This window comes from Osmerus eperlanus, chromosome 28, assembly GCF_963692335.1.
Source record: "Osmerus eperlanus chromosome 28, fOsmEpe2.1, whole genome shotgun sequence".
Taxonomy (NCBI): domain Eukaryota; kingdom Metazoa; phylum Chordata; class Actinopteri; order Osmeriformes; family Osmeridae; genus Osmerus; species Osmerus eperlanus.
In genome coordinates, this window is record NC_085045.1 from 168,395 (window position 1) to 194,958 (window position 26,564).

Below are 26,564 nucleotides of genomic sequence, written 5' to 3' on the forward strand. Positions count from 1 at the left end.
TAATTACATGATAAATCAAAAACTTTGACTTGGAACAACCTTTGTCTTTATTCTACAATGGCTTCAGTAAATCCGTCATGCATTGCGTGTGTACGTATGTGTTGGGTTCAATTGCTTTAGTTGTGACCACACTCACTGAGGATGGTAATTCGAGATCACAAGTTCCGCTGTAGCCCTCAGCCACCAGCAGGGGGCAGCAGCCGGTAACCCTCCAACACCTGGGCGGTCCCTTTTACATGTTACTTCCGCCGTTCTGCAACCAAAGACGGTGGCGGGAAACAAATGAGCAACAACAACAACAGCCTCAGCCGCTAAATAGATAGGTAGACAGATTACTGCAAGCATCGCATTTACACGGAAAATGTCTCGTGTTCTCAACTGCATTGTGGCTGTGTGCCCAGATATGGGGATTGGAAGTAACGGGAATCTACCGTGGCATCCAAAAAGGCTCAAGTAAGTTGACTTCAGGCTAACTTCGCTACATAAGCAACCTAGCTGGACAAGTTAATGCAATATCTATATTGTATATGTAATATTTTTTTATGGAATGACACCGCTGGTGTGTACAGTAGGTTGGGTTTGCTGGTGTAGAGAGGCGCTCATAGAGAAACGCGCTAAACAAGGGTTGGAAATGCAACACATGCTCTCATAAGAAACGTATAATGGCTTACATCCCACTGCGTATTTCTGTTTTCTTTTAACAGTAACGAATTCAAATATTTTCAGAAGATGACAATGACACCGTCCGTTGAAGGTAAAGCCAGAAATGTAGCTTTGGATGTATTACACGAGTCAGAAGACAGCACAGTCTCACAACGGGAGTGATTTATTAACAAAGGATCCATAACTGTCCAGTCAAAGTCCAACAGAAGCGCATACAGGCACAGTTTTGACACTTTTCAATGTTACTATGGTCTGTCAGCTCTGTCCTAGAACTGTGATCTTCCTCACCTGTACCTCTCCCACTGCACAGGTAAGCAGAACGTGGTGATCATGGGAAGGAAGACATGGTTCTCCATCCCTGAGAGGAACCGTCCGCTCAGTAACAGGATCAACATCGTCCTCAGCAGAGAGCTCAAGTAAGAGAACTCACCTGAAGCATCAGGGTTTACGGTGTAGAGAACTCACCTGAAGCATCAGGGTTTACGGTGTAGAGAACTCACCTGAAGCATCAGGGTTTACGGTGTAGAGAACAGGGTTTATGTGTAAAGTAACTCTTAGTAGTGCAAAGTGTGTTAACGATGTGTTAAAGATGTCGTCATCAGCACTGCTCACCTGATGTATGACGGGGCGAAGCTCATGGCATTTATCACTTTTACCCAACATTAACCCCTAACCCCCCTGCCCTAACTCCTACCCCCCAACACTAACCCCCCAGCCCTAACCCCTACCCCCCAGCCCTAACCCCTACCCCCCAGCCCTAACCCCTACCCCCCAGCCCTAACCCCTACCCCCCAGCCCTAACCTGTGTGGACCCTCTCCACAGGGAGCCCCCTGCAGGGGCTCACCACCTGGCCCCAGACTTCAGCTCAGCGCTCCTCCTGCTGGACACAGAGGAGATGGCAGGCCGGGTTGATGGGGTGTGGGTGATCGGAGGCAGCTCTCTGTACAAGGTGAGTCTGAACATGCAGACCTGAGGAGGGACACACCACCCTCTCTCAAACCCTTCTCACATCCCCCTCTCTCATCCCCCTGCCACCATGTTCAGGTAACAGCCAGGTAGGGCTCCTGTCTGCCTCATGTTCAGGTAGAGGAGCTGTCTGCCTCATGTTCAGGTAGAGGAGCTGTCTGCCTCATGTTCAGGTAGAGGATCTGTCTGCCTCATGTTCAGGTAGAGGAGCTGTCTGCCTCATGTTCAGGTAGAGGAGCTGTCTGCCTCATGTTCAGGTAGAGGAGCTGTCTGCCTCATGTTCAGGTAGAGGAGCTGTCTGCCTCATGTTCAGGTAGAGGAGCTGTCTGCCTCATGTTCAGGTAGAGGAGCTGTCTGCCTCATGTTCAGGTAGAGGAGCTGTCTGCCTCATGTTCAGGTAGAGGAGCTGTCTGCCTCATGTTCAGGTAGAGGAGCTGTCTGCCTCATGTTCAGGTAGAGGAGCTGTCTGCCTCATGTTCAGGTAGAGGAGCTGTCTGCCTCATGTTCAGGTAGAGGAGCTGTCTGCCTCATGTTAAGGTAGAGGAGCTGTCTGCCTCATGTTCAGGTAGAGGAGCTGTCTGCCTCATGTTCAGCTAGAGGAGCTGTCTGCCTCATGTTCAGGTAGAGGAGCTGTCTGCCTCATGTTCAGGTAGAGGAGCTGTCTGCCTCATGTTCAGGTAGAGGAGCTGTCTGCCTCATGTTAAGGTAGAGGAGCTGTCTGCCTCATGTTCAGGTAGAGGAGATGTCTGCCTCATGTTCAGGTAGAGGAGCTGTCTGCCTCATGTTCAGGTAGAGGAGCTGTCTGCCTCATGTTCAGGTAGAGGAGCTGTCTGCCTCATGTTCAGGTAGAGGAGCTGTCTGCCTCATGTTCAGGTATGTTCATGTTCAGGCTGTCTGGTGTCCATGACGACTCTGGTTTGACGCGAGACATGCATTACCTCCGTATCTGCTTTCACTGGCAGCGGCAAAAAAACAGTGCATCCGGAAAGTATTCACAGCGCAGATCTTGTGAAATCTTTGCTAGGGATCTAGGGAAAGATTAATGCAGCAATGTACAGAGACATCCTTGATGAAAACCTGCTCCAGAGCGGTCTGGACCTCAGACTGGGGCGTAGGATCATCTTCCAACTGGACAAATCTTCCCACCACGATGGTGGGTCACAATGACCCAAAGGCAGCACAAGGGTTAAACCACAGCCAAGATAACAAAGGAGTGGCTTGGGGACTCTGTGAATGATCTTGAGTGGTCCAGCCAAAGCCTAGACTTGAACCCGATTGAACATCTCTGGAGAGATCTGAAAATGGCTGTGCACCGACACTCCCCATCCAACCTGATGGAGCATGAGAGGTCCTGCAAAGAAGAATGGGATAAACTGCACAAAAATGGGTGAAGCTTGTAGCGTCATACTCACAAAGATTAGAGGCTGTTAATGCTGCCAAAGGTGCTCCAACAAAGTAATGAGCAAAGGCTGTGAATACATTTGTAACTTATTTTAGTTATTCATTTTTTCAAATCTATAAAATATTTTCACTGTCATTATGGGGTATTGTGTGTAGAATTTACATTTAGTCATTTAGCAGACGCTCTTATCCAGAGCGACTTACAGTAAGTACAGGGACATTCCCCCGAGGTAAGTAGGGTGAAGTGCCTTGCCCAAGGACACAACGTCAGTTGGCATGACCGGGAATCGAACTGGCAACCTTCGGATTACTAGCCTGATTCCCTCACCGCTCAGCCATCTGACTCCCTCCATCTGAGAATTGTGAGGAAAAAAATTTATTGAATCAATTTTGGAATAAGGCTGTAACATAACGTGGAAAAAGTGAAGAGCTATGAATACTTTCAGAGTTAGTAGTGTAGTACTAACCCTAACCCTTTCTGGGTTAGTTAGGGTTAGTAGTGTAGTACTAACCCTAACCCTTTTTGTACAGAAATACTAGAACAGTGTTTTGAATGTTTTCTCCGTCTCTGGGCTGAAAGGAAGAGGAAAGTTTTAACCTTCAAACAAACCGCTGTCTCCCCCCCCAACACACACACACACACAATCTTCCTCACCAACACAAATCCTACACTGCCTTCAGTCATCTTCCCTCACTCACCAGTCGGTTGTCATGGAGACCTTATCGCTCAAGGATAAGTTGACAATAAAGCTGTCTGTAGCGCTTGACTTCCTGTTGATGAACACTGGGATCAGCTTGCTGTTGTTCAGTAAATTGTCTTCTTACAAGTTCTATTCTGATTTCACACTCAACCCATCCATGCATCCCTAACATGAACTCCCATAGAGACTAGAACATTGTTAATGGTTTTGTTCCCCCCCTTAGGAAACAATGGAGTATTCAGGAACGACCAGACTCTTTGTCACCAGGATCCTACAGCAGTTTGAAAGCGACACATTCCTCCCCGAAATCAACCCAGACAAATACTGTCTGCTGTCACAGTCAGTGTCTCTCTCTCAATCTGTCTGCAGTCACAGTCAGTGTCTCTCAACCACACACACTGTCTGCAGTCACAGTCAGTGTCTTAACCACACACACACTGTCCACACCTACTATTCTACATGAAGGGGTTAGGGTTAGAGGCAGGACCCACTACTCTACATGAAGAGGTTAGAGGCAGGACCCACTATTCTACATGAAGGGGTTAGAGGCAGGACCCACTACTCTACATGAAGGGGTCAGGGTTAGAGGCAGGACCCACTACTCTACATGAAGGGGTTAGGGTTAGAGGCAGGACCCACTACTCTACATGAAGGGGTCAGGGTTAGAGGCAGGACCCACTACTCTACATGAAGGGGTTAGAGGCAGGACCCACTACTCTACATGAAGGAGTTAGGGTTAGAGGCAGGACCCACTACTCTACATGAAGGAGTTAGAGGCATGACCCACTACTCTACATGAAGGGGTTAGGGTTAGAGGCAGGGCCCACTACTCTACATGAAGGGGTTAGGGTTAGAGGCAGGACCCACTACTCTACATGAAAGACTGGCAGAGAGTGAAACTATAAATCTGCAGGCAGATTCTCTCCTCCCTGCGTGATTCTGTAACAGATCATCCGTCTGTCTCCCCAGGTACCCAGGAGTCCCAGAGGGGGTGCAGGAGGAGAGTGGCCTCCAGTACAGATATGAGGTCTACCAGAACACCCATCCTCCAGTACAGATATGAGGTCTACCAGAACACCCATCCTCCAGTACAGATATGAGGTCTACCAGAACACCCATCCTCCAGTACAGATATGAGGTCTACCAGAACACCCATCCTCCAGTACAGATATGAGGTCTACCAGAACACCCATCCTCCAGTACAGATATGAGGTCTACCAGAACACCCATCCTCCAGTACAGATATGAGGTCTACCAGAACACCCATCCTCCAGTACAGATATGAGGTCTACCAGAACACCCATCCTCCAGTACAGATATGAGGTCTACCAGAACACCCATCCTCCAGTACAGATATGAGGTCTACCAGAACACCCATCCTCCAGTACAGATATGAGGTCTACCAGAACACCCATCCTCCAGTACAGATATGAGGTCTACCAGAACACCCATCCTCCAGTACAGATATGAGGTCTACCAGAACACCCATCCTCCAGTACAGATATGAGGTCTACCAGAACACCCATCCTCCAGTACAGATATGAGGTCTACCAGAACACCCATCCTCCAGTACAGATATGAGGTCTACCAGAACACCCATCCTCCAGTACAGATATGAGGTCTACCAGAACACCCATCCTCCAGTACAGATATGAGGTCTACCAGAACACCCATCCTCCAGTACAGATATGAGGTCTACCAGAACACCCATCCTCCAGTACAGATATGAGGTCTACCAGAACACCCATCCTCCAGTACAGATATGAGGTCTACCAGAACACCCATCCTCCAGTACAGATATGAGGTCTACCAGAACACCCATCCTCCAGTACAGATATGAGGTCTACCAGAACACCCATCCTCCAGTACAGATATGAGGTCTACCAGAACACCCATCCTCCAGTACAGATATGAGGTCTACCAGAACACCCATCCTCCAGTACAGATATGAGGTCTACCAGAACACCCATCCTCCAGTACAGATATGAGGTCTACCAGAACACCCATCCTCCAGTACAGATATGAGGTCTACCAGAACACCCATCCTCCAGTACAGATATGAGGTCTACCAGAACACCCATCCTCCAGTACAGATATGAGGTCTACCAGAACACCCATCCTCCAGTACAGATATGAGGTCTACCAGAACACCCATCCTCCAGTACAGATATGAGGTCTACCAGAACACCCATCCTCCAGTACAGATATGAGGTCTACCAGAACACCCATCCTCCAGTACAGATATGAGGTCTACCAGAACACCCATCCTCCAGTACAGATATGAGGTCTACCAGAACACCCATCCTCCAGTACAGATATGAGGTCTACCAGAACACCCATCCTCCAGTACAGATATGAGGTCTACCAGAACACCCATCCTCCAGTACAGATATGAGGTCTACCAGAACACCCATCCTCCAGTACAGATATGAGGTCTACCAGAACACCCATCCTCCAGTACAGATATGAGGTCTACCAGAACACCCATCCTCCAGTACAGATATGAGGTCTACCAGAACACCCATCCTCCAGTACAGATATGAGGTCTACCAGAACACCCATCCTCCAGTACAGATATGAGGTCTACCAGAACACCCAGGAAGGGTTCCAGTCCACTGCAGTGTGACCTAGCCTTCTCTGTAGCTGATATCATGGAAATGGTTTGAATGTAAATAACATTCAGGAATTTCCAAATGTCAATTAAAATTGTTTTTCCTCACCAATGATACCATTTGTAAATGTTTACACAAATTAACAAGCTGTGTAACAAATTATTATACACAAATTAGTTCTTTATAATAAAATATAAATTTCACGTTAATGCTTGATTCTTTCATTTGAGCCAAAAGGCCAGATAATACCCTGGTGCTTCCTAGAGAAGGTTCTAGATGAGGCCATAACCTGTGGCAGTGTTGCAGTATCCTGACGTGTCCCTGTTGAAGACTACTGGGTTAGGGTTGGGTTACAAGCCATGTTCTCTACTCACCGTCTGGAGATATTAGCCTTTCTGATGAGATCGAGACATTATCTCACACACATCCAGCAAGTACCTGTTGCTAGGTAAGAATAGTAAGGTACACAGGAGTTCACACACAGACACAAACCTCAGTAACCTATTGTAGATTAAGAATTATGAAACACGCCGCTATAAAGCCTACAGTCATCTAATACATCAAACTAGAAAATACATATGATGACTGAGAATAAGTTACCATTAAGAAGTCATGTGAGCAACAAGCTGTATTTGCGTGTTCCTGTGCACTGTGGTGACGTTTGCCAAACTGACCAAAATGACGCTCTGGTTTGTTTTCAAAATAACACTTTGCTTTCAACACTGCTAACCGCTCTGGATAAGAGTGTCTGCTAAATGACTAAATGCTAACCTTGAGGAGGCTAGGGTTAGGGTTAGCTAAATGACTAAATGCTAACCTTGAGGAGGCTAGGGTTAGGGTTAGCTAAATGCTAAATGACTAAATGCTAACCTTGAGGAGGCTAGGGTTAGGGTTAGCTAAATGCTAAATGACTAAATGCTAACCTTGAGGAGGCTAGGGTTAGGGTTAGCTTAATGCTAAATGACTAAATGCTAACCTTGAGGAGGCTAGGGTTAGGGTTAGCTAAATGCTAAATGACAATGCTAACCTTGAGGAGGTTAGGGTTAGCTAAATGCTAAATGACTAAATGCTAACCTTGAGGAGGCTAGGGTTAGGGTTAGCTAAATGCTAAATGACTAAATGCTAACCTTGAGGAGGCTGATGCTGCCGCCACTTATTGACACATCAAAGCCCTATGCATGTACACACACACATGCATGCTGCGCATAACCTTTACCTAACACAGATGTGAACACTGGCCTCTCATTGGCTAGCTTCCTCCTCCCTAACACAGATGTGAACACTGGCTTCTCATTGGCTAGCTTCCTCCTCCCTAACGCAGATGTGAACACTGGCCTCTCATTGGCTAGCTTCCTCCTCTCATTCAACAGACCACACCCCGTCAACTTTCATCTGTCTTCCTTTCTGACAGCAGACACCTTCTCTCCCTCTCTCTCTCTCCTCCCCCTCTCCCTGCATCTCTCTATCTTTCTCCTCCCCCTCTCCCTGCATCTCTCTATCTCTCTCCTCCCCCTCTCCCTGCATCTCTCTATCTCTCTCCTCCCTCTCCAGTTCCATGCTTCCATCCTCTGCATTCCTTCTACCTCTCCCTCAGTGTGTTAGGACTGCTTGTCTCTCCCCTCTCTCTTCAGAGGTGGCAGGATCACTTGGATGTAACTGACCCTCTAACTGACCGGAGGATTTCAAAGCAACTAACCCCTAATGAGGTAAATGTTTCTCTTCTTCCAACATTACAATGTTTTACCTGGAGGCTTGGGCGCTAGTAACATTTCACATAACAATTTAAACTTTTTACAAGGAAGGATAAGAAGTTTTAACTAAGTCACCACCCTCTCAACTAGCGGAAAATTCATACTTTTTGTATCGCAACTTAATGTGTTGTCAGTTCCTGGGCATGAGATGACTGGTTTTATTTTCACTAGACTAACCGTTGTCTACTGAAGCAGAATTAAGCCTGTGCCGACCGCTCCACACATCCACTTTAGAAAGACAACAATATTAGTCTGCCTGCGAAGTGTGTCAGTTACAATGTTAGTAAACTGTTCACATTGATAACTGTGAAGCCTGGGACAAACACTAACACTACTATATCTAATTTAAGGATAAATATGATTGTTTATCATATTGTCACATTACCTGTGATCTAAAAGAGTTATGAGAGTGGATTAAAAAAAAAGGATTATTTTAATTTTTGTCAATAATCTGCCCTAACTCCAAACCCGGGACAAACACCAAAAACAGAACAAATATGTATGTTTTATTGCTTCTCGACATAAAAAAACCCCTCAAACTGTTATTTTCCCTCTCGTCACTGTGTCTCTCTCCATCTCCCTCTCGTCACTGTGTCTCTCTCCATCTCCCTCTCGTCACTGTCTCTCTCCATCTCCCTCTCTCCCTCATCAGGGATTCTCTCTGTTCTCCCTCTCAAAGCCGGTTTAATGTCAAGCTACCGAAGCTGCTCTAACAAGTAGAATCACCTGCTGCCAACATCACACTCTCCTCCCTCTGAAACACTCATCACACTCTCCTCCCTCTGAAACACTCTGCTCCCTCTGAAAAACTCATCACACTCTCCTCCCTCTGAAACACTCTCCTCCCTCTGAAACACTCTCCTCCCTCTGAAACACTCTGCTCCCTCTGAAACACTCTGCTCCCTCTGAAAAACTCATCACACTCTGCTCCCTCTGAAAAACTCATCACACTCTCCTCCCTCTGAAACACTCTGCTCCCTCTGAAAAACTCATCACACTCTCCTCCCTCTGAAACACTCTCCTCCCTCTGAAACACTCTGCTCCCTCTGAAACACTCATCACACTCTGCTCCCTCTGAAACACTCTGCTCCCTCTGAAAAACTCATCACACTCTCCTCCCTCTGAAACACTCTGCTCCCTCTGAAAAACTCATCACACTCTCCTCCCTCTGAAACACTCTCCTCCCTCTGAAACACTCTGCTCCCTCTGAAACACTCATCACACTCTCCTCCCTCTGAAACACTCTGCTCCCTCTGAAAAACTCATCACACTCTGCTCCCTCTGAAACACTCTGCTCCATCTGAAAAACTCATCACACTCTGCTCCCTCTGAAACACTCATCACACTCTGCTCCCTCTGAAACACTCATCACACTCTGCTCCCTCTGAAACACTCTGCTCCCTCTGAAACACTCATCACACTCTCCTCCCTCTGAAACACTCTGCTCCCTCTGAAACACTCATCACACTCTGCTCCCTCTGAAACACTCTGCTCCCTCTGAAACACTCATCACACTCTCCTCCCTCTGAAACACTCATCACACTCTGCTCCCTCTGAAACACTCATCACACTCTCCTCCCTCTGAAACACTCATCACACTCTGCTCCCTCTGAAACACTCATCATACTCTGCTCCCTCTGAAACACTCATCACACTCTCCTCCCTCTGAAACACTCTGCTCCCTCTGAAACACTCATCACACTCTGCTCCCTCTGAAACACTCTGCTCCCTCTGAAACACTCATCACACTCTCCTCCCTCTGAAACACTCACCACACTCTGCTCCCTCTGAAACACTCATCACACTCTGCTCCCCCTGAAACACTCTGCTCCCTCTGAAACACTCATCACACTCTGCTCCCTCTGAAACACTCATCACATGCTGCTCCCTCTGAAACACTCTGCTCCCTCTGAAACACTCTGCTCCCTCTGAAACACTCATAACACTCTCCTCCCTATGAAACACTCATCACACTCTCCTCCCTCTGAAACACTCATCACACTCTCCTCCCTCTGAAACACTCATCACACTCTGCTCCCTCTGAAACACTCATCACACTCTGCTCCCCCTGAAACACTCTGCTCCCTCTGAAACACTCATCACACTCTGCTTCCTCTGAAACACTCTGCTCCCTCTGAAACACTCATCACACTCTGCTTCCTCTGAAACACTCTGCTCCCTCTGAAACACTCATCACACTCTGCTCCCCCTGAAACACTCTGCTCCCTCTGAAACACTCATCACACTCTGCTTCCTCTGAAACACTCCTCACACTTTCCTCCCCCTGAAACACTCATCACACTCCGCTCCCTCTGAAACACATCACACTCTGCTCCCTCTGAAACACTCTGCTCCCTCTGAAACACTCATCACACTCTGCTCCCTCTGAAACACTGCTCCCTCTGAAACACTCATCACACTCTGCTCCCTCTGAAACACTCTCCTCCCTCTGAAACACTCATCACACTCTCCTCCCTCTGAAACACTCATCACACTCTGCTCCCTTTGAAACTGGGTCTATCTAGCATGGACTTGGACTTTGTCTGTAGCATGGACTAGGGCTTGGTGTTTGAACGTCAATGTAATATTTGAATAGTGACTGCCTGGGTTACTGAAGTCAAGGCCAGAATAGGCATGCCACACATCAGTTGATTACTAAGTAGATGTTTTATGTAACACCTGATTAAAGAACCATTCAAATGTAATTTCACGTTGAAATGAAAAGCATCTCTTAAAAGCGTCTCCCCTTGCTACTTGTGTGTGTACATTGTCTACTGTAGTGTTGCCATCCCAACGAAAGTAAACGTTCCAGAACCTCAGATCCACACATTAACCTAGAACTGTTCCATAGCAGCGGCCATGAGAACACAGTTCTGGGAGGCACACAGCCTTCAGAACCTAGCAGGGCCTGGGATTAAGGCCCCTCCGCCTGTGCACCTACAGGGCTAACCTGATGGAGTCCTGAGACCAGCTCAACCTTGCAGAGGGACTAGAGGAGGGACCAGCCCTGAGGAGAGACCAGAGGAGGGACCAGCCCTGAGGAGAGACCAGAGGAGGGACCAGAGGAGAGACCAGAGGAGGGACCAGAGGAGAGACCAGAGGAGAGACCAGAGGAGAGACCATCCCTGAGGAGAGACCAGAGGAGAGACCAGAGGAGGGACCAGCCCTGAGGAGAGACCAGAGGAGAAACCAGAGGAGAGACCAGAAGAGGGACCAGCCCTGAGGAGACCAGAGGAGAAACCAGAGGAGAGACCAGAGGAGGGACCAGCCTTAAGGAGAGACCAGAGGAGAAACCAGAGGAGAGACCAGAGGAGGGACCAGCCCTGAGGAGAGACCAGAGAAGGGATGGAGGTGCGTACAGATGGGAACTCCCTGCTGAAGGCTGTGTACCTAAGCCGCTTGCGTCTGACGCGGCTGCTGCTGGAGGGCGGAGCCTACGTCAACGAGAGCAGTGAGCGCGGAGAGACCCCGCTGATGGTGGCCTGCAGGACGCAGCATGCTGACGCACAGAGCGTGCCCAAACACCGGATGGTCCGGTACGTAGTCTGCAGGTGATCCACAGGGGGCGCTAGGTTACACCTGTTACACTACAGGTAACACAGGGGGCGCTAGGTTACACCTGTTACACTACAGGTAACACAGGGGGCGCTAGGTTACACCTGTTACACTACAGGTAACACAGGGGGCGCTAGGTTACACCTGTTACACTACAGGTAACACAGGGGGCGCTAGGTTACACCTGTTACACTACAGGTAACACAGGGGGCGCTAGGTTACACCTGTTACAGTACAGGTAACACAGGGGGCGCTAGGTTACACCTGTTACACTACAGGTAACACAGGGGGCGCTAGGTTACACCTGTTACACTACAGGTAACACAGGGGGCGCTAGGTTACACTACAGGTAACACAGGGGGCGCTAGGCTACACCTGAGGGAGCACCTGTTACAGCAAACTATAGCTCAGGTTACAGGGTTTATTCTGCAGCATACATATGCATGCATTTATTTGTATATTTCTTTGCCCATTTTTACTGCTATGGGTTTTTCTTTTTCACATTGACAATGAAGGGAGCGCTATAAATAAAAAGCATCATTATTATTATGACCGCAGGTATCTGCTGGAGAGTGGTGCAGACCCCAACATCCAGGACAAGACAGGGAAGACAGCCCTGATGCACGCCTGCCTTGAGAGGGCGGGAGCAGAGGTGGTGACCCTGCTGCTGGGCAGCGGAGCTGACCCCAGCCTGGAGGACCACTCCGGCTGCTCTGCCCTTGTCCACGCCGTCAACGCCGGAGACAAGGAGGCGCTGCGGGTCCTGCTGGAGGCCTGCAAGGCGAAGGGCAAGGAGGTGATCATCATCACCACCGACAAGCTCCCCTCCGGACGCCAGATGACCAAGCAGTACCTCAACGTCCCCCCCCCCCCAGACCTGGAGGAGCGCCTGCACTACACGCCAGCCTCCTGCTGCATGTCGACCTCAGACATCCAGCTCCGCACGCCTCCCCAAGGGGCATCAGGCAGTGCCTCACCCCAGCCTGGCAGCCCTCTGCTGGGCCTCACAGACCCGCAGGACTGCGGTCCCGCCAACTCCCAACCGGAGTCTCCGACCCATGAGCCCAGTCCATTGCGAGGTCAGGGCCTGGCCAAGCTGCTCCATCTCCAGCGTCTGCACTCGGAGCCCTGGCTGAAGATCCCCCCGTCCCTGCTACAGCACAGCCAGTCCTCCTCGCTGATGGAGGGGCTGCTAGACGTCCCTCTGGAGGAGGGGCTCAGCAGCCTGGGCTTCCAGGGGCGCCCCCCCACCCATCAGCACAGCAGCGACACCACAGGGCCGCAGCGAGGCCTGGAGCAGGCAGCCAGCGAGGCCGGTGGAGCCTGGGGGAGAAAAGGCCTGGGCAGGAAGATGTCTTACGACAGCGCCTCCGCACCTCACTGTTCCTCACACCCCAGCCTGGAGCCCAGGGAGCCTGCCGCGTCGCTGGAGCCCAGGGAGCCTGCCGCGTCGCTGGACAGAGACTCCTGCTTGCCCCACCTGGCGCTGTCCAGCCTGAGGAACGTGGTCCGGCGCCGCAACTTTGGCATGGACCACTACAGCTCTGACTCGCAGCTGCCCCAGTTCGGCAGCCACCCCCCGGAGGACAGCACCAGGATGTCTGGAGCCGGAGGGGGGCAGGAGAAACGCAAGCTGGTGGGGAGCCGGTCCTCCACTCTGTCGGGCTCCAGGGAGTCCCTGGAGAGGAGGGGCCCTGGGGCGCTGGAGCGCCGGGGGTCAGGGGCCCTGCTCCTGGATCACATCTCCCACACCCGCCCGGGGTACCTGCCCCCGCTCAACCCCCACGCACCCATCCCCGACATCGGGGCCGGCCCCACCGCCCCTGGGCCCCTGGGTGGGAGCAACAAGACTCTGAGCGGCGGGCCAAAGTCCCTGGTACCCTGCGCCCCCCTGCTGCCCTGCGCCCCCCTACTGCCCTGTGCCCCCCTGCTGCCCAAGGAGCTGAAGGCCAATAGGAGGACCCTGCTCAGGCGGCACTCCATGCAGACCGAGCAGATTCAACAACTGGTCAACTTTGAGGAGCTCTTTGGGCACTAAACTCTGCTTGCTCTGCGTTGCTGTGTACTTCTGGTGTGATTTGAGATAATACCTTTCATGAAGCTAGTTATTTGCCTCTGCTCTGCTGTCAACTGCAAAGTCCGAATATTGAAGCCCAGGGTTGTCAAGTGTATAAATGTACTGTCTCAAGACGCTGTGGCGGGTATACCTTCACGCTCTCATTCTGACCTGGACATCACCTGGTGACAAGGAGGATATACTCGACAGGGCTGACTTCTGAGTCACGTTCTAATAAATGGTTTTATTCTTTTACATTATGTGCAATCATTTCAACTATTTATGCATCTATAGATATTCTGTTAAAACGTGCCATTGAAATATTAGTGGTTTTACAGTTGGAGATGCACAGCTGTTGGGTGTTGCATGGTTTACTCTGAAATGCAGATGTATGTGGTGGATATACAGAACATCAAACAGCATTCGTGACAAAAACAATGCACACTTCCAAAGTCTTATTAATTATTATTAAGTATAATATTATAATAGTACAGAAAAATGTTAGTTTTTCACCTAGAGCTGAACCATACATGATGCTAGCTGTGATATAACTCTCATCAGCTGTAACAACAGAACCTTCCTTTTGTGCATCGTTGCTTTAATAAACTGAATTTGTTTGACCAAACTTTTCAAGGTGAAACATCTTTTTTAAATGGAAACATTCTCCCTCATTGTGACTGTGGGGCTGTAACACAGGAGTTGCTAATAGCAACATCACTGTCCTACATAGCCTGAATGTGCTTCTCCAGTGGCCCTGGAGGCTGTGACTCATTTTTCTCTATAGACACTGTCGGCTCGGTCGCGTCAAGTCTGTTGACAACCAGTCTTCTCAGAGTATTTCTCTTAGCAACGGTAATTTCAGTCTTTCCTCTACGAAATGGGATTATTAGGAGTAGCCTGGCAATGCCCTGAACTCTGACCTTTGAGAATCCAGAAGGTCGTAGTATATCTGGCTCTTCTCAAACTTCTTCCTGTAGGTGAGTAAAGTGTTGACTTGTATCACATCAGTCTGGCCTGTCCACACTGTGAGACTGTACCTGAGACCAGAGGAGAGCAATGCAGTCAGTCAGCATCGTACCAGTGACACATAACATGATATCAGTAACATACAGCATCAGATCAGTAACTTACAGCATCATATCAGTAAGATACAGCATCATATCAGTAAGATACAGCATCATATCAGTAAGATACAGCATCATATCAGTAACTTACAGCATCATATCAGTAAGATACAGCATCATATCAGTAAGATACAACATCATATCAGTAACTTACAGCATCATATCAGTAAGATACAGCATCATATCAGTAACTTACAGCATCATATCAGTAAGATACAGCATCATATCAGTAAGATACAGCATCATATCAGTAAGATACAGCATCATATCAGTAACTTACAGCATCATATCAGTAAGATACAGCATCATATCAGTAAGATACAGCATCATATCAGTAACTTACAGCATCATATCAGTAAGATACAGCATCATATCAGTAAGATACAGCATCATATCAGTAACTTACAGCATCATATCAGTAAGATACAGCATCATATCAGTAAGATACAGCATCATATCAGTAAGATACAGCATCATATCAGTAAGATACAGCATCATATCAGTAAGATGTTTTCTACACAACAACAAACACACCTGGGAACCCTGGTGCATGACAGTGAAGCAAACATAAACGTGAGGTCACACAGAGGGGACACAGCAAAGGGCAGCAGGTGCCTGGACAGGAGGGACAGATGCATGAGCAGTTTTGTGTCTCAGAAAGGGGATTAGAGGCCAGTTGACTACGCCTTAGGTGGTGCTGGGGCTCGGAGGTTGTGGTAGGGTGGTGCTGGGGCTGGGAGGTTGTGGTAGGGTGGTGCTGGGGCTGGGAAGGTGTGGGAGAGGCCCTACCTGTCTGACTTCTGCAGGAGCCAGTGCAGCTGGGAGGCAGACTGGGGCAAGAGGGCAGCCCTCACAGGGAAGGTGATCGGCTGCTTGAGGTCCCCACACACCTCTTCCATGCGGCGCACCATCTCCCAGCTGTACCCTGGGGACCACATCACAGAAATATATTCATTTAGAATATATTATATCGGACTCGTAATCTGAAGGTTACCGGTTCGATTCCCGGATGTGCAAAATGACGTTGTGTCCTTGGGCAAGGCCGGGTTATGAGTCACCCAGGTTATCGGTTACCTGGGTTATCTGTATCAGCCACCCAGCCTGTGGTCCAGCCCAGTGAGAGGACATAGTCTTGCGATCCAGAGCCCAGAGCATCCAGGAAGGCCTGGGGGTCCAGGGGGGGGGCCTGTCCCCCGGGCCCGGGGAGGATGTCAGCGTTGATCCACACCGGGCCGCGAAGCTGGACTTGTTGTAGCAACACCATGGAGGGAGCCACAGCCTGGAGACTGGACCAGGAGACAAACCGAATGACTCCCCACTATGGACTACTATTATTATTAAAGAGTTCAAAGTTACCTTTTGAAATCTAGTTTGATCCCTTTGTCGGAGGCTGCAACCTGCTTCAGCCAATCATGCAGTGTGATGTCACTGTCAGTCTCTGGGGGGTGAGCCATGATTGGTTCTCTGGGGTCACGTCCCCTCATCAATACGTCAGCCTCAATCATGTGGGCAGGACCTGAAACATTAAACTGTGAGGAGCAGCTGCAGCAATGGTCTCTAAACAAAAACTTTTTCAAATGTAGTAGAGTGACCTTTCATTGCACACATGATTAATCCCAGACACTAGAAAGCGCACCTGTCAGCGCCGCAGCAATCTTCGCCCTGCTGTTGGCTGCGTGAGACCAGTCCACATCCGCAGCATCCCGCTCCTCCATCTTCCCCTCACTGACAAAATATTCCAGCGTCCGGTCACTCATTGAGTCTGTAAAATGGTGAATGGTTCATTTTCCACAAGTTTTTCTGCTTCATGTTATCGACAATATCCGGACATTGTATAAGTCGCTCTGGATAAGAGCGTCTGCTAAATGACTAAATGTATAGGACTTTTATAACATTTAATTTGTTGAAAAAATACAGGCAGCTTCTGGAAAAGTCGCTATATACGTTAGCTGCTAGCTTAGCTAGTCTCTAGTTAGCCTTACTCCCTTACCTGCTGTAAAAGTGGTGGGCGTTTTAAATTTAAAATTCCAGGATAGGCATAGCACAACTGCTACGGCTAAGACAGCAGCTATAACACGAAAATGGAGCAAACGAGTTATACCTAAAATATGTAAAACTCTCATTAACATTCGGACAGGACCGAAACAGACGGCAGACTTGTAAATTGCTGTGCGCTTTGGCGCAGGTGTTTGTGGGATATGTAGTTTATCATTCCTGACTGGATGAACGTAATGTTCGAGAAGCCGCGCAGACAAGTGTAATCAAAGGAGGGAATACACATTAGTGTAGTGAAGATTTTATTGGCACACACAATTGTTCCATAAAAAAGGAGTTAGAGAGATTAATACATTTATTTAATGTCCCTGACATTTGCATGTCAGACGATGCTTTTGACATAGGCTAACTGGACTCAACACAACCATCTATCAGTTTAAGTGATAGTTGCCATAATCATGTATAAAAAACTGAAAATTATATTCTACTGAGCAAACGCTGGTGTCCTCATATTAATTTAATTTGTCAATCTCTCCATTGATGCTAACTTTCAGTTTGTTTACATTTTTTATTTTTTTTATTCAAAAATGTATTGTCTGGAAAAAGTGTATTATATACAGTACCAGTCAAAAGATTGGACACCTTATAGTGAAACAAAAATATGATTTCAGAAAATTATATAACATAGGGCAACTTCAATTGTCCTCAGGGCATGTAAACAATTTTTAAAGGCTCTAAAATGATCAGTCATCCTCTTCTACCACATCTCCTCTTGTCGGGCAATGACACACCTTCATCCATCTGTCCACCCAGCATCATCCACTACCCTCCTCTCTGCTGACGGGTTCACCAGCATCATCCACTACCCCCCTCTCTGCTGACGGGTTCACCAGCATCATCCACTACCCCCCTCTCTGCTGACGGGTTCACCAGCATCATCCACTACCCCCCTCTCTGCTGACGGGTTCACCAGCATCATCCACTACCCCCCTCTCTGCTGACGGGTTCACCAGCATCATCCACTACCCCCCTCTCTGCTGACGGGTTCACCAGCATCATCCACTACCCCCCTCTCTGCTGACGGGTTCACCAGCATCATCCACTACCCCCCTCTCTGCTGACGGGTTCACCAGCATCATCCACTACCCCCCTCTCTGCTGACGGGTTCACCAGCATCATCCACTACCCTCCTCGGCATCAGGCCCTGACTCTAGGATATGTCTGGTTCTGTCTTGGCCTCTGAAATCGTGCTGGAGTGCTGGAGGTTTGAGTCAGATGTTGCTCCCTGACATGGATGCTGGGCATGGTTTAAAATGTCTTGACCTGAATCAGCACATTGTCTGGTGTCCTGGTGTGTGGGGTTCTGCAGCCGTCTCTCCAGTTTGTCTGCGTTGTGAGCGAGCATGAGGATAACCTTCCTCTGGTGGGCTAACGCCTCCTCCTTATCATTCAACTACAAGGAGACAAAGCCCCAAAAGGGATGGAGTTCAATTGAGCAAATGGTAAATATAGACACTAGTAGTATACTTGCATAATAATAATGTATTCATTTAACAGTTGCTTTAGTCCAAAGCAAAGCACAGCAGGAATTGAACCTGCAACCTCATAATCTACAGTTAAATGAGCTATACCCTCTACCACTGAGGGAACCGTGACCCCTGTGTGTGAGTGACCTTTGCCCCCGGTGTGTGAGTTACCATGTCCAGCAGGCTGTGCAGGGTCTCGCTGGGGGGGTGGAGCCTCCGGCCCTCAGCGCTGGACGGCAGCAGGGCTCTCAGTCTCTGGCCCACACCGGCCGAGTTTCTCTTACTCACACCTGGAACAAACACACATTCACTCACAAAAAGGATTCATATTTTACAACAAATAATAGTAATGTGTTAATTTAGCAGACACTTAGCATATACATTGGATACACTGCCAAATTATAAAGATCATGACAGTCAGGCCAAACCTCCTTCAGTCTTGTGTGAGTGGTACTTCCTGTCTGTGTCAGCCAGAAGCAGGAAGTGGTCACTCCTCCTCTGCAGCTGCTGTTCAAAGGCGATTCTAAAAGCATCCGCAACCATCAAAGCCTCTTCCCTCCTCCTGCTCTGAGACTCCAGCTACACACACACACACACAAGGATTTAGGATATTCCTAATACAACAATCAGCATTATTTCCCTTACAGGCCAAATACAGTAGAACAAATCAATCAGTTAAAAGAACCAAAAGCACCAATCAGGATAGAGCTAGGTTGAATACTTCCTGTGTAAGCTGCAGCAGGTGTTTCCTGGCACTGCGGGCACAAGGGCACGGCTCCTTCTCCGCACGGCACAGACACGCCCCCAACACCGCCGGCTGGACAGGCAAGGACTAAACGAAGGAAAGACAACTTTTAAAATGTATGTTCCCCCCCTCACCTCCAGGGTGTCCTCTTCCCTCCCTCACCTCCAGGGTGTCCCCCTCCCTCTCCTGCCTCCCTCACCTCCAGGGTGTCCCCCTCCCTCTCCTGCCTCCCTCACCTCCAGGGTGTCCCCCTCCCTCTCCTGCCTCCCTCACCTCCAGGGTGTCCCCCTCCCTCTCCTGCCTCCCTCACCTCCAGGGTGTCCCCCTCCCTCTCCTGCCTCCCTCACCTCCAGGGTGTCCCCCTCCCTCTCCTGCCTCCCTCACCTCCAGGGTGTCCCCCTCCCTCTCCTGCCTCACTCACCTCCAGGGTGTCCCCCTCCCTCTCCTGCCTCCCTCACCTCCAGGGTGTCCCCCTCCCTCTCCTGCCTCCCTCACCTCCAGGGTGTCCCCCTCCCTCTCCTGCCTCCCTCACCTCCAGGGTGTCCCCCTCCCTCTCCTGCCTCCCTCACCTCCAGGGTGTCCCCCTCCCTCTCCTGCCTCCCTCACCTCCAGGGTGTCCCCCTCCCTCTCCTGCCTCCCTCACCTCCAGGGTGTCCCCCTCCCTCTCCTGCCTCCCTCACCTCCAGGGTGTCAGCCTCTCCTGCCTCACTCACCTCTAGGGTGTCCCCCTCCCTCTCCTGCCTCCCTCACCTCCAGGGTGTCCCCCTCCCTCTCCTGCCTCCCTCACCTCCAGGGTGTCCCCCTCCCTCTCCTGCCTCCCTCACCTCCAGGGTGTCCCCCTCCCTCTCCTGCCTCCCTCACCTCCAGGGTGTCCCCCTCCCTCTCCTGCCTCCCTCACCTCCAGGGTGTCAGCCTCTCCTGCCTCACTCACCTCTAGGGTGTCCCCCTCCCTCTCCTGCCTCCCTCACCTCCAGGGTGTCCCCCTCCCTCTCCTGCCTCCCTCACCTCCAGGGTGTCCCCCTCCCTCTCCTGCCTCCCTCACCTCCAGGGTGTCCCCCTCCCTCTCCTGCCTCCCTCACCTCCAGGGTGTCCCCCTCCCTCTCCTGCCTCCCTCACCTCCAGGGTGTCCCCCTCCCTCTCCTGCCTCCCTCACCTCCAGGGTGTCCCCCTCCCTCTCCTGCCTCCCTCACCTCCAGGGTGTCCCCCTCCCTCTCCTGCCTCTCTCACCTCCAGGGTGTCCCCCTCCCTCTCCTGCCTCTCTCACCTCCAGGGTGTCCCACTCCCTCTCCTGCCTCCCTCACCTCCAGGGTGTCCCCCTCCCTCTCCTGCCTCCCTCACCTCCAGGGTGTCCCCCTCCCTCTCCTGCCTCCCTCACCTCCAGGGTGTCCCCCTCCCTCTCCTGCCTCCCTCACCTCCAGGGTGTCCCCCTCCCTCTCCTGCCTCCCTCACCTCCAGGGTGTCCCCCTCCCTCTCCTGCCTCCCTCACCTCCAGGGTGTCCCCCTCCCTCTCCTGCCTCCCTCACCTCCAGGGTGTCCCCCTCCCTCTCCTGCCTCCCTCACCTCCAGGGTGTCAGCCTCTCCTGCCTCACTCACCTCTAGGGTGTCAGCCTCTCCTGCCTGGCCACAGGGAAGCCTGGTCCCCCGGATGGCCCTCTGCTCTCTGACCCCCAACGTGGCCACCAGCTCCAGACACTGCTGGCTGAGAGCTACACACACACACGGTCATTTTGAAATACTTAATGATTACTCTCTTCGTCATATCTAGTGAAGTACTTCATGTTTATCCTCTCCACCTAGTGTACAGGACACTTTACACTTTAGACTGTCATACTCACTGTAATTCTCAGACCTCAGGGCCTGTAGCTCCGCCCCCCGCTGGGCCAAGCTGTCACTCAGGGCCTGGTTCTCAGAGCAGACCCTGCCCACACACACACATACACACACATCAAATCAAACCCAGAGTCCCTATCCTTGTAATGTAAAAGTGGAAGACATTTATAAATTCAACCCAACTTACATAAATCTTTTCCATGATTTATAATAATAAGTGAATAATAAAAATAATAAAAATGTACACACCTGTCGTGCTTCTGCTCCCATGACTGTTGAAAGTTCTTGAACTGCGCCTGGTTGAACGTGATCTCCCACTGCAGCACATTCACTTCCTGTCAAGGGGAAATATAGGAAGGAAAATTATATTGATAAATCTCTCTAATGAAACATTAGAATTGGACATTAACATTACCTTTAACATTGGACAAGTGGTATTCTACGATCTACAGACCTGTGACTGTACTGTGTATCTAACCCTAACCCTATGTCAACAGACCAAACCTTTATTTAAGATGCCTTGGGCTTGGCAGTTACCACCCTGACGCGCACAGACCTTCTCTAAGGCGTTGGTCCCTGACGCACACAGACCTTCTCTAGGGCCTTGGTCCCCGACGCACACAGACCTTCTCTAAGGCCTTGGTCCCTGACGCACACAGACCTTCTCTAAGGCCTTGGTCCCTGACGCACACAGACCTTCTCTAAGGCCTTGGTCCCTGACGCACACAGACCTTCTCTAAGGCCTTGGTCCCTGACGCACACAGACCTTCTCTAAGGCCTTGGTCCCTGATGCACACAGACCTTCTCTAAGGCCTTGGTCCCTGACGCACACAGACCTTCTCTAAGGCCTTGGTCCCTGATGCACACAGACCTTCTCTAAGGCCTTGGTCCCTGACGCACACAGACCTTCTCTAAGGCCTTGGTCCTCTCCTCACTCTTCAGCTGAAGTGTCCTGCTGTGTGAGGTGGCCTTGTCCAGGATGGCCTGCAGGGTTAGATACACAGTACAGACACAGGTCAGGGTTAGATACACAGTACAGACACAGGTCAGGGTTAGATACACAGTACAGACACAGGTCAGGGTTAGATACACAGTACAGACACAGGTCAGGGTTAGATACACAGTACAGACACAGGTCAGGGTTAGATACACAGTACAGACACAGGTCAGGGTTAGATACACAGTACAGACACAGGTCAGGGTTAGGGTTAGATACACAGTACAGACACAGGTCAGGGTTAGATACACAGTACAGACACAGGTCAGGGTTAGATACACAGTACAGACACAGGTCAGGGTTAGGGTAGATCAAGGGCCTTGTCCAGGATGGCCTGCAGGGCATTATATTAGGGGGGCGCCCCGCCCCCCCAACGGCACCCCCCGCCCCCCCCTGGAAGGTCAAGTTAATATTTTATTTTATTATATTATTATTATTTAATTTTTTTATATATAGCGCCAGATCACAAAATAAGTATTTTAAGGTTACCTTTCCTATAAAACAGGTCTATAGCTTGCTCTTTTATTAAACAAACTAAATGGCCTTATGTTATTTATCTTATTTACATGACGGCATGTCATTTCTGTCTCCCCCCCAAAGCTGTAAACATAGGGGAAACACTGGATACACAGTACAGACACAGGTCAGGGTTAGGGTAGATCAAGGGCCTTGTCCAGGATGGCCTGCAGGAGACCCATCAGCACATCATACTGAGATGTGGTTCAAGTTACAATGAATCAGAAGGTGAGGAGATGGGGGGGTTACCTGTCCCTGCAGGATCTTCAGAGCTTCCTGTTTTCCTTCAAGGTGTCGATGCTTCACCTCCAGCTCACAGCGGAGTAGCGCCACCTCCTGGACATTTGAATAATTTAGAAAGAACAGTAGAGACATGCTGCAGAAGAGCACAGCTCTAACAGAGACATGCTGCATGCTGCAGAAGAGCACAGCTCTAACAGAGACATGCTGCATGCTGCAGAAGAGCACAGCTCTAACAGAGACATGCTGCAGAAGAGCACAGCTCTAACAGAGACATGCTGCATGCTGCAGAAGAGCACAGCTCTAACAGAGACATGCTGCATGCTGCAGAAGAGCACAGCTCTAACAGAGACATGCTGCATGCTGCAGAAGAGCACAGCTCTAACAGAGACATGCTGCATGCTGCAGAAGAGCACAGCTCTAACAGAGACATGCTGCAGAAGAGCACAGCTCTAACAGAGACATGCTGCATGCTGCAGAAGAGCACAGCTCTAACAGAGACATGCTGCATGCTGCAGAAGAGCACAGCTCTAACAGACATGCTGCAGAAGAGCACAGCTCTAACAGAGACATGCTGCATGCTGCAGAAGAGCACAGCTCTAACAGAGACATGCTGCATGCTGCAGAAGAGCACAGCTCTAACAGAGACATGCTGCATGCTGCAGAAGAGCACAGCTCTAACAGACATGCTGCAGAAGAGCACAGCTCTAACAGAGACATGCTGCATGCTGCAGAAGAGCAGAGCTCTAACAGAGACATGCTGCATGCTGCAGAAGAGCACAGCTCTAACAGAGGCATGCTGCAGAAGAGCACAGCTCTAACAGAGACATGCTGCAGAAGAGCACAGCTCTAACAGAGACATGCGGCATGCTGCAGAAGAGCACAGCTCTAACAGAGACATGCTGCATGCTGCAGAAGAGCACAGCTCTAACAGAGACATGCTGCATGCTGCAGAAGAGCACAGCTCTAACCGTATTCTGGTGATCAGAGCCAAGGAACGGAATGTATTTACCAGACAGAGTGTAAAGTAACATCTCAGCTACCAGACACAGTGTAAAGTAACATCTCAGCTACCAGACACAGTGTCAAGTAACCACATCTCAGCTACCAGACACAGTGTAAAGTAACCACATCTCAGCTACCAGACACAGTGTAAAGTAACCACATCTCAGCTACCAGGCACAGTGTACAGTAACCACATCTCAGCTACCAGACACAGTGTACAGTAACCACATCTCAGCTACCAGGCCCAATGTACAGTAACCACATCTCAGCTACCAGGCCCAGTGAATGCAACAGTAATATTACCTCCTTTAACAAAGTGAAATCAAGACAACATCTAAGTCTCGATGTACTAACATAAATAATGATACTACTATTATCCTCACCATTAAAGAATAATCCACTTGTGTACATTGAGTAAAGCATAAATGCTGTAGTTTTATGTTTCCTGAGCTGACAATATTCAAGAACATTTCCATAAGCGTGTATCTAAATGTAAATTACTAAAATGTAAAATGACTAAATGTATCTCTCATGATCTCATAGATCAGGGGAAGGACCAACCCCAGATGTGTGTGTGGTGTGTGTGTGGTGTATGTGTGTGTGTGTGGTGTGTATGTGTCTGTGTGTGTGGTGTGTGTGTCTGTGTGTGGTGTGTATGTGTCTGTGTGTGTGGTGTGTGTGTCTGTGTGTGTGTGTCTGTGTCTGTGTGTGTGGTGTGTGTGTCTGTGTGTGGTGTGTGTGTGTCTGTGTGTGTGGTGTGTGTGTCTGTGTGTGTGTGTCTGTGTCTGTGTGTGTGGTGTGTGTGTCTGTGTGTGTGTGGTGTATGTGTCTGTGTGTGGTGTGTGTGTGTCTGTGTGTGTGGTGTGTGTGTCTGTGTGTGTGTGTCTGTGTCTGTGTGTGTGGTGTGTGTGTCTGTGTGTGTGTGGTGTATGTGTCTGTGTGTGGTGTGTGTGTGTCTGTGTGTGTGGTGTGTGTGTCTGTGTGTGTGTGGTGTATGTGTGTGTCTGTGTGTGTGTGGTGTATGTGTGTGTCTGTGTGTGTGTGGTGTATGTGTGTGTCTGTGTGTGTGTGGTGTATGTGTGGTGTGTGTGTGGTGTGTGTGTCTGTGTGGTGTGTGTGTCTGTGTGGTGTGTGTGTGTCTGTGTGTGTGTGTGGTGTGTTTGTGTGGTGTGTGTGTGTGGTGTGTGTGTGTGTCTGTGTGTGTGTGGTGCGTGTCTGTGTGTGTGTGGTGTGTGTGTGTGGTGTGTGTGCCTGCGTGTTCCTCACCTCAGACAGATCCTGCACCCTTTGCCTCAGCTGCTCGCTACTCAGGTACCTCAGGGGCTCTGGAACTCAAGGAGAGAGTGTGTGTGTTAGAGAGAGTGTGTGAGAGATTGTGTATTACAGTGTGTGAGTGTGTGTGAGCTGCCCTCTCCAGCTGACACACAGCAGATGTGAAGTCTCCTGGTTTCACCTCACACACAGAGTAAACACACACGTCAGCAACACACACACACACAGAGTAAACACACACGTCAGCAACACACACACACAGAGTAAATACACACGTCAGCAACACACACACAGGAACAAGGTGCATATTCTACATTTAGCAGACGCTCTTATCCAGAGCGACTTACAGTAAGTACAGGGACATTCCCCCCGAAGCAAGTAGGGTGAAGTGTCTTGCCCAAGGACGCAACGTCATTTTGGCATGGCCGGGAATCGAACCAGCGACCTTCTGATTACTAGCCCGAATCCCTAACCACTCAGCCACCTGACTCCCACTATTCTACACTAACAAAATGCAGTTAGCATCTAACCAGAAGTGCAAAAGAACAGGATCTATGTACAGTAGGCTATACATTACAGTGTTAATGAAACACATCTGGCCTAACTTAATTAGGTTGCTGACCAAAAAAGTGGTAATTTCATTGTTGGTGAACCAAGGATATAGCCAGTTTGTATGGCCATGTTTGCTAGATTATATCAAACAGTAGCAAGACTTCCTCTCATGCTTGTGTCTCTACCTGTATATCTACCTGTATCTCTGCCTGTATCTCTCCAACACAGAGATGCTTGGCACCCTTCAAGTTCCTCCTTGAACGTTGTGTTCAGACTTCCGCAGGACGTCCAGGTGAAGGCTGCCTCGCTTCCTTGGCTGCCTCCCCTACGGAGCCCCGACCGGGGCAGCTGCTCCTCCTCCACACTACCCCTGCTGGGCCGAGTTGTCCTGGAGGTGGCCCCAGACCGGAGCCCCCTCCCGTCCCCCAGATCCCCCTCCGCCATGTCGTCCTCAACTGCCCCCACTCCCGGCGCCTCAGGCCCTTCTGCCCCCTGCATCCTGGCGGACGGAACGGCAACAGCCAGTCTGATGCTAGCCTAGCTCAGTCTCAGCAGACATGCGGTAGCTCACACACGGAGTACTGCAGAAGGAAACATTCACACACGTACAATGTTACAAACTAAACCACTTCACCAAACTTCCCTTCAAGTTGAACACAATACGTAACCGTATATCCTAGAGGTCTTCCGCAATAACAGACTGTGGTCATACAGGTGCGTCAACAATCTACCTTCGGAAAGTTGGAGGAAACAAACCGTGTTTTCTTGTCCGGTCAAAAACGGCAAGCAGCTCAGCTATTAACGATTACATGTATGACGAAATTATCATTAAATATAAATCCTTAAAATAAGAAGACCATTCGTAAACTCGTATCTATTTCAATCTCGTGTACCGAAACGGAACCAACCAGGACGCACCGCCGTCGGGCGCATACGCTGTATGACGCATGCGGCGCTATTGTGCATAAATATAATATTGTAACGTCATTCACTGCGCTCATCTTTAAGAGTTATACAAATAGCCACAACAAAATATGAAATAATGAATATAACTGT

At 49.7% G+C, this 26,564-nt stretch overlaps 4 protein-coding genes across 15 annotated transcripts; 2 read left to right on the forward strand and 2 right to left on the reverse strand.

The window, feature by feature from the left end:
* Nucleotides 1–251: 251 nt before the first annotated feature.
* Nucleotides 252–6,500, forward strand: dhfr (dihydrofolate reductase). 4 transcript variants are annotated; one of them, XM_062454644.1, is made up of 6 exons: nucleotides 252–453; nucleotides 705–754; nucleotides 974–1,079; nucleotides 1,487–1,613; nucleotides 3,956–4,071; nucleotides 4,702–6,495. In XM_062454644.1, the coding sequence occupies exons 1-6, from the start codon at nucleotides 362–364 to the stop codon at nucleotides 4,793–4,795; spliced, it is 585 nt and encodes a 194-aa protein (XP_062310628.1). In that variant the 5' UTR covers nucleotides 252–361; the 3' UTR covers nucleotides 4,796–6,495. The 4 variants fall into 4 exon arrangements, with proteins under 4 accessions (XP_062310628.1, XP_062310627.1, XP_062310629.1 ...); XM_062454643.1 differs by lacking the exon at nucleotides 4,702–6,495 and adding an exon at nucleotides 4,240–4,345 and having other exon boundaries at nucleotides 3,956–4,199; XM_062454645.1 differs by lacking the exon at nucleotides 3,956–4,071 and having other exon boundaries at nucleotides 4,702–6,500.
* A 4,841-nt stretch (nucleotides 6,501–11,341) lies between these two features.
* ankrd34bb (ankyrin repeat domain 34Bb) lies at nucleotides 11,342–13,938 on the forward strand. The gene is made up of 2 exons (XM_062454401.1): nucleotides 11,342–11,631; nucleotides 12,209–13,938. Exons 1-2 carry the CDS (start codon nucleotides 11,441–11,443, stop codon nucleotides 13,686–13,688), a joined length of 1,671 nt encoding a protein of 556 aa, XP_062310385.1. The 5' UTR covers nucleotides 11,342–11,440; the 3' UTR covers nucleotides 13,689–13,938.
* A 57-nt stretch (nucleotides 13,939–13,995) lies between these two features.
* Nucleotides 13,996–17,020, reverse strand: fam151b (family with sequence similarity 151 member B). Of its 3 annotated transcripts, none has more exons than XM_062454411.1 (6): nucleotides 16,712–17,020; nucleotides 16,467–16,668; nucleotides 16,187–16,346; nucleotides 15,905–16,116; nucleotides 15,620–15,755; nucleotides 13,997–14,743 (listed from the first exon to the last, which is right to left on the reverse strand). In XM_062454411.1, exons 2-6 carry the CDS (start codon nucleotides 16,585–16,587, stop codon nucleotides 14,593–14,595), a joined length of 780 nt encoding a protein of 259 aa, XP_062310395.1. In that variant the 5' UTR covers nucleotides 16,588–16,668; nucleotides 16,712–17,020; the 3' UTR covers nucleotides 13,997–14,592. The 3 variants fall into 3 exon arrangements, with proteins under 3 accessions (XP_062310396.1, XP_062310395.1, XP_062310394.1); XM_062454410.1 differs by having other exon boundaries at nucleotides 13,998–14,743; nucleotides 16,467–16,592; nucleotides 16,821–17,020; XM_062454412.1 differs by lacking the exon at nucleotides 16,712–17,020 and having other exon boundaries at nucleotides 13,996–14,743; nucleotides 16,187–16,359; nucleotides 16,467–16,530.
* Nucleotides 17,021–17,666: 646 nt separating this feature from the next.
* ccdc125 (coiled-coil domain containing 125) lies at nucleotides 17,667–26,451 on the reverse strand. 7 transcript variants are annotated; one of them, XM_062454406.1, is made up of 13 exons: nucleotides 26,265–26,451; nucleotides 25,706–26,089; nucleotides 24,951–25,015; nucleotides 22,689–22,775; nucleotides 21,833–21,910; nucleotides 21,176–21,261; nucleotides 20,932–21,014; nucleotides 20,657–20,802; nucleotides 19,073–19,168; nucleotides 18,780–18,930; nucleotides 18,523–18,641; nucleotides 18,020–18,278; nucleotides 17,667–17,957 (listed from the first exon to the last, which is right to left on the reverse strand). In XM_062454406.1, exons 2-12 carry the CDS (start codon nucleotides 26,004–26,006, stop codon nucleotides 18,036–18,038), a joined length of 1,455 nt encoding a protein of 484 aa, XP_062310390.1. In that variant the 5' UTR covers nucleotides 26,007–26,089; nucleotides 26,265–26,451; the 3' UTR covers nucleotides 17,667–17,957; nucleotides 18,020–18,035. The 7 variants fall into 7 exon arrangements, with proteins under 7 accessions (XP_062310390.1, XP_062310393.1, XP_062310392.1 ...); XM_062454409.1 differs by having other exon boundaries at nucleotides 17,667–18,278; nucleotides 20,690–20,802; XM_062454408.1 differs by having other exon boundaries at nucleotides 17,667–18,278; nucleotides 19,073–19,183; nucleotides 20,690–20,802.
* Between the last annotated feature and the right edge of the window lie 113 nt (nucleotides 26,452–26,564).

Excerpts from the sequence above, each read along its gene's own strand:
- dhfr (XM_062454642.1), top strand. The coding sequence starts at position 362 with ATGTCTCGTGTTCTCAACTGCATTGTGGCTGTGTGCCCAGATATGGGG. Across the intron at positions 454-704 it reads TGGCATCCAAAAAGGCTCAA|TAACGAATTCAAATATTTTC; the intron begins GTAAGTTGACTT and ends TTCTTTTAACAG. Across the intron at positions 1,614-3,955 it reads GAGGCAGCTCTCTGTACAAG|GAAACAATGGAGTATTCAGG; the intron begins GTGAGTCTGAAC and ends TCCCCCCCTTAG.
- fam151b (XM_062454410.1), bottom strand. The coding sequence starts at position 16,959 with ATGTTAATGAGAGTTTTACATATTTTAGGTATAACTCGTTTGCTCCAT. Across the intron at positions 16,347-16,466 it reads GATTGCTGCGGCGCTGACAG|GTCCTGCCCACATGATTGAG; the intron begins GTGCGCTTTCTA and ends TTAATGTTTCAG. Across the intron at positions 16,117-16,186 it reads ATCAAACTAGATTTCAAAAG|TCTCCAGGCTGTGGCTCCCT; the intron begins GTAACTTTGAAC and ends CTCCTGGTCCAG.
- ankrd34bb (XM_062454401.1), top strand. The coding sequence starts at position 11,441 with ATGGAGGTGCGTACAGATGGGAACTCCCTGCTGAAGGCTGTGTACCTA. Across the intron at positions 11,632-12,208 it reads CCCAAACACCGGATGGTCCG|GTATCTGCTGGAGAGTGGTG; the intron begins GTACGTAGTCTG and ends TTATGACCGCAG.
- ccdc125 (XM_062454406.1), bottom strand. The coding sequence starts at position 26,006 with ATGCAGGGGGCAGAAGGGCCTGAGGCGCCGGGAGTGGGGGCAGTTGAG. Across the intron at positions 25,016-25,705 it reads AGATACAGGCAGAGATACAG|TTCCAGAGCCCCTGAGGTAC; the intron begins GTAGATATACAG and ends TCTCTCCTTGAG. Across the intron at positions 21,262-21,832 it reads GGACCAAGGCCTTAGAGAAG|GAAGTGAATGTGCTGCAGTG; the intron begins GTCTGTGTGCGT and ends TCCCCTTGACAG.